Source organism: Pygoscelis adeliae, unplaced genomic scaffold, assembly GCF_000699105.1.
Source record: "Pygoscelis adeliae isolate BGI_AS28 unplaced genomic scaffold, ASM69910v1 Scaffold294, whole genome shotgun sequence".
Lineage (NCBI taxonomy): Eukaryota > Metazoa > Chordata > Aves > Sphenisciformes > Spheniscidae > Pygoscelis > Pygoscelis adeliae.
In genome coordinates this window covers 1,770,094-1,775,607 of record NW_008824722.1, presented here as the reverse complement: position 1 = coordinate 1,775,607, position 5,514 = coordinate 1,770,094, and the positions used below count along the sequence as shown (strand labels likewise).

The 5,514-nt window shown below is 47.2% G+C and overlaps 2 protein-coding genes across 2 annotated transcripts in view; one reads left to right on the top strand and one right to left on the bottom strand.

The window, feature by feature from the left end:
• CNNM1 (cyclin and CBS domain divalent metal cation transport mediator 1) overlaps nucleotides 1-354 on the bottom strand; it is a 35,278-nt gene extending 34,924 nt beyond the window's left edge. Inside the window, exon 1 of the mRNA XM_009323314.1 lies at nucleotides 336-354. Coding sequence (XP_009321589.1) covers nucleotides 336-354 — 19 coding nt within the window. The remainder of the gene's footprint in view (nucleotides 1-335) is intronic.
• A 182-nt stretch (nucleotides 355-536) lies between these two features.
• Nucleotides 537-5,514, top strand: part of HPSE2 (heparanase 2 (inactive)) — a 112,424-nt gene continuing 107,446 nt past the window's right edge. Inside the window, exon 1 of the mRNA XM_009323313.1 lies at nucleotides 537-549. Coding sequence (XP_009321588.1) covers nucleotides 537-549 — 13 coding nt within the window. The remainder of the gene's footprint in view (nucleotides 550-5,514) is intronic.

The window sequence follows — 5,514 nt, the reverse complement described above, 5'->3', positions numbered from 1 at the left end:
TTTAAAAGTATATTTATTTCCCTTTCAAACTGTTACAGCCATGCATACCTCCTCCTCCTGAAAATTGCCTTTACCTAGATCTGCCTTTGGGTTCACCAGCCTGTCTTTTTCCTTCCCTTTCCTCCACGGAGAGCGTGGGTGCTCTCCGAGGGTCATAGTAGTTGCTTTCAACTTGTACCTAAAATGTGCTTCATTTTCCTGAAATAAGGGGTTTCCTTTAGGCTTCAGGGTCATTCTTTTCTTGTACAAGTTCTTCCTGGAAGCACAGACCTGGAAGTATTGTGTAATACCGGGTGTGTACGGCGTCTTTCCTTTGTAACTCCGAACAGCCTCACCCCAGTCCAGACCAGTCATGTTTGGGCAGTAAAGGTAACAAAGTGGTGAGTGATCTGTGGTGGCAGCCTGTGATGCCCATGAAGAGGGGGTGTGTGGCAACTTGTTTCAGCACTGTGTCTAAAGCTGGCACAGAAATTTCATCACCTGGTAGCAGATTTGTCTGTACCTGACAGAGCAACTTGTAAAAGCGATTGCCTACGATGAATGGTTTAGGTGAGCCGTAGGGCGTGCAGTCCCTGTTGATGGCAGCATGGCTATATGTACCCCCTGAACTTTTAGAAGGTCACCTAACTAATCTGTTATGTTAACCCCCCATGTATAATGTACACTAGGTGACTGCCATTCTGTGCAGCCCCTGCTTTGCATGATCAGTCCTGGAGTCCACCCTATTTGGATATGGCACTGGCCTGCCTGAGGTCTGTTAGAAACAGAAAACCAGTTTAATGTATGTCAAGCTCTGTGGTACCAGGAGGTGGGGCTGTGCCAGAGACTTTTTGACATTTGATGATCAAGAGGTGTAACATTTTTAGCCTGCGAGACTTTTCTCTCCCTTAAATGGTGTTTCTCTATATGCCCTGCTGAGTTCATTTTTCTTCACCAGCTGCGCTGAGAGTTGTGCTTTGTTATCTGGAGATGTGTTTCTCTCCTGCCATAAGCACAGGTCTGATCCCTGGGCAGGTACCAAGATGTGAGGTCTCATGCTCAGTCTATGTAATAGACCTGCTTCTCCTTTTGCTATTGGATTGTCTACCAAGCAATCCGTTTCGCCTGTCCTTTCAACTGCCTCACACGTTGCCAGGGACCAGCTGGCTCTGAGGAATGGGACACTAAGAAACATTGGTCTCCAGGAAAACAGGCTTGAGATGCTCCTTTTCGGAGCAAGCGCACAGGGCTACCTGTTTGCTCAGGCTATAGTTGCTGGTACAAAACCTCTTCTGAAGTTGGGTTTGCTAAAACCTGTCTCGCATGCTGCCCTCCCTGAAGCTTGGTGTTGGAGTGTGAGGTGTGGTGTGGAGACCTGGGGTCTTTTCTGTTGGTTCAGCAAGGGGTGCTGCAGGTGTCATCTCAGTGCCTGAACCTAAACCCGTTTTGGAAGCTCCCTGCTGGTGCTACAGCATGAATTTGGTGGGCTAATGTGGAACCTCCTTGGCTGCCTCTCACCTCGAAGGCACACAGGCCAGCTTTGGACAACCTGTGGTGGCATAAACACTGCTTAGAGTTTCCCCCTGTGCACATGTGCTGTGAAGGAAAACTCATGGGAAAAAGAGGTTACTCATAGGTGGAGTTCTTCAAGATGTGTCGGCCCAAGCACACGGCTTCTCCATCCTGTCCCTCAGGCTCTGTGTAGCCTCTTGGGACCGCATGGCTGAGAAGAGACCAAAGGACGTTTACCGCGCACAGCCAGCATGGCCCTGTGTGGGTCATGGGAGGGAGAGGGGAAGGGGAGCACACATGCGTGCTGAAGGTATGCGTCAAAAAAGTTTCTGAGCTGAAGTGCATATGGACAACACATTTCAAAAATACTCTCTTAATTGCTGGTAAGTTACTTCCTTCTATTTTATCTCCTTTTTTGGAGAGGATACTGGGCATCTGGAAAAATGGCCAATTACCACAAAAAACTGGAAAAAGATATGTTTCTTATGCCTTCCATATTAGTCAGGAGATTTTGCCATATAGTGTGGGAAACTTCACATTATGTTGTGTAATCCTGGTGTAGTTTTTCTGGGCGTCCTTTCAGTTTGGGATCCATTCCTTTAGATGCCTTCAGGTACCTGGCACTGCATCTGAACCTTGAGATTTGTGCAGCGGTGGGAACATCATTTCACTCTTGCTCAGTCTGTATTGCACAGGCAGCTTCTAGGATGCTGTGCTTTTAGGGTATGTGCGATGGTCTTAGGCATCGAGTGGAAAGGAAGATAATAAATGCCAAATGACCTGAGGATTCCTTTATATGTGTGTGTGGTTGCACAGGGGCTGGGGCTGATCTCAGCCAGGGCTGCTGCTCCTACTCTTCTGTCCCTTCTGGCATGTTCCTGCCCTCTCCTATGCCTGGAGCCTGAGTTTACACGGTGAGTCAGTTCAGGGAACTCAGCCGGCCAAAACCTGATGGTGGAGAGGTGATTGCACTTCAGCTCGTTCAGCTGCCTGAACCGATTAATGGTGTGTGACCATGGAGGTGTAGAGGACAGTGCTGGGAAAGGAAAGCCTGCAGTGAAAGGTGGGACTGCAGCAGCCTCAGCCTCAGTCGGATTAAATCCTACAAAACTGTGTTCTGAAGGTGGTGAAGCTCATCGCTTGGTTCTCTGCCGCCAACAGGGTTGGTCCCCAATGCCTTCTTTTTGCTCTGTGCTGTGTCCTTCTGCTGCTTCCCTTGTGTTGGCTCTGGCGCATTTCTGATCCTCTGCTAAGCCAGCAGAAAACTAATTCAGGAAAAAAAAAAAGACAACTGTTTTTCTGCGAATTTAGTGAGGGGGATCATGAGGGTCATCATGGGGCATGAGGATACCAGAGCCAGAGCAAGGGAGGGTTATTGCCATGTGGCTGGGACTGCCCCTTTGGCTCCGCTAGCTCGTACAACTTTGCAGCAGGTGTTTCTGAATGAAGAACCATCCTGTTGTCCCAGTAAAAATAAACAAACAATTTTTCCTTTATTCAAGGAATCACCTTCTGTTTCTGGTCACCCAGAGTCCCTTTTTGTCTGCCTAAGTGTCCCTCGACAGTTTAGGCATCTGTCCTTTCAGAGCTTGCAGACGAAACAGTTGTTTTTTCACGCTCCGAGTGTTTAAAACACAGCTCCTGCGGGAGGGCTGCAGCATTTCAGACATTGCAAGCGCTCAGTCCCAAAGACGGGTAGATCCTCTGATGTCCTGCGGTCTTCTGGGATATGCCAGACCTTGGGCTGCGCCGGGCCTTGGCGTGAGCTCCGAGGCAGCCTCCTGCTCTCTAGTTCCCAGGGACCACGGCTGCAGGGAAAAGAGCTGCAACCTGCTCTGCCTGTCAGGGGTTTCTGTGTAAGGAGCTCCAGTGCTCAGTTGTTTCCTCAGAAATTAAAAAAAAGGCTGTAGAAATCACCTCACACAAGGTAAGGGAGATACTGCCTATGCAGGAGATACTTCCAAAGATTGCCTGTTTATCTCCATTTTTTTCTTTTTAAATTTCTAACTGTTTTGCTAGAATCACGCATGAAAATTGCTTTAATAACTGCAGGAAATGGCGCAATCAAACAATTAGATCCTGATTTGTTAGCTATTTGCTGGTATATGGGTGAGACGAAAGATTTCTATGGTTATATGTTTGATTGTTTATAATAAGCATCCTAAATTCTCTAAAAATTACATATTTTTGCTAGTTCCACACTTCTTTCTGTGCTACATCCTCTAATGAATTAGAAGTGATTCATGCAAAGTTACATGCACGGGGGAAACACATGTGACTTTTCGTATACAACTATAGGTTTTCAATTAGCAGTTGCCATTCAGGGAAAATGTTTTGAATTTATTATGGGTTGTTCTCTGAATATATTTAGGGAAGTAAAAAGTGAATCCAATATTAGGAAATGTTAAAGAAGAATTGGAGAAACCCATTGAGAGCATTCTTATGCTATAAGCAAACTACGTGACGACATACTAATCAGTTTTAAGAATATATATGTGTAGAATAAGATGATAGAAGTGATCGAAGTCACAGCTTTCAGTCATAGAGATCAGGGGGTTTTTCTTCAGCTTGGAAAAAATGACTGAGGAGATGGTAAATGCTGTAAACTCAGTGGCACACAGAGAAGACAATTTGGGAATGATTATTTCTTTGTTTTCATGACACAAGAAATAGGGAGCATCCAGCAGAATTATTACATATAAAACAAACAAATACGATTTTTTTTTATATATATATAGTGGGAAATAACTTGTGGAACTCATTGTCAGGGAATTTTTCCCAGCTAAAAGAAAGGAATGCTACTAATGTGTCAGAAATTTGCCTATTGAAGACAGACATGATGAGGATGCAGTTTCTGGCCTGAGAAATCTTCAGACTTTCTAAATAGAAGTTGTGTTCCCAATTTCACAGTCACTGGGCATTTTATAATCATTTCAGCAGACAAATCTGGTTTTTAAAGCATTTTAAAATGTGTTGATTTGAAAAGTAGGTATTTTACAAGTTTGGCAACCTGCAATTCATAAGAGTCTTTCCTGGTGACCCATTAAACATCCCTTTAACTTCTGCACTTACAGCATTTTCTAATATTCCAATTTTCTAGTAAGAATATTCAGGTTTTGTTAACATAAAATAGTTTGGTTTTTTCCTTTTAAATTATCTTTCTAAGACAGGAAAGCTGAAGCAAACAGTCCCATTAGGAGGATGGGCAAACTCAGCTTGTTCTGGTGCCACGGCAGCGGTGGCTATGGCTTTTGCTGGAGTGGTGACGGCTGTGGGCAGTGCTCACTCGCACACACACAGAGAAACATGAGTTGCTTCCCCTCTTCACCCTTCCGGCACACGTCCCTTTGACCATAACCATATTCCTCTGCCCCATCCACATAAACCTGGGTCTGTGCCCTCCTCCTCCCATCTTCAGCTGATCAGCCGCAACAGCCCGTGCCTGCTCCGTGACTCCGGTGACTCCTGGAAGGGAACTGGCTATGGGCGGACGGTGGCGTGAGCCGTGGGACGGGCACTTGCACGCAGGCCACGCTGATGCCGCGTAAATTCCCATGTGCAGAAGCCCGCTCTGTGGGCCAGGGAAACCCTCCCCTGCAGGCAGATGGGAGCTGCCCCCGTGTGCTGTGTGCCATCCTGGAGGTTTCACAGCTTGGGAGCTCTCTGGCCCGGAACCGGTATGGTGGGAAATGGTTAGTGCAACCCCTTGGTGCAGGTGACTCTCAGAAAGGGACTGCTAGAGCTCAGCCAGTCCTGGGATGCCCTGGCGTGGGCATCCTGCCCTGGGATGGGATTGCTGTGCCTGTGTCGCTCCTGAGGGGTGTTTTGTAACTTGTTCTTCAAAATTTCCATTGCGTAAGCTCTGGAGATGTGCAGATCCCGTGCCGGGACAGGGAAACGTGCAGGCGCTCGGAAAGAGAAAACAGCCTTTGCAAAGGCAGCATCCTCCCTCCAGGGTTCGCGGCCTGGCGAGGGGAGAGCTCCTGCGGGAGCCCGACACCTCGGCCGCTCCCGGCGGGTGGG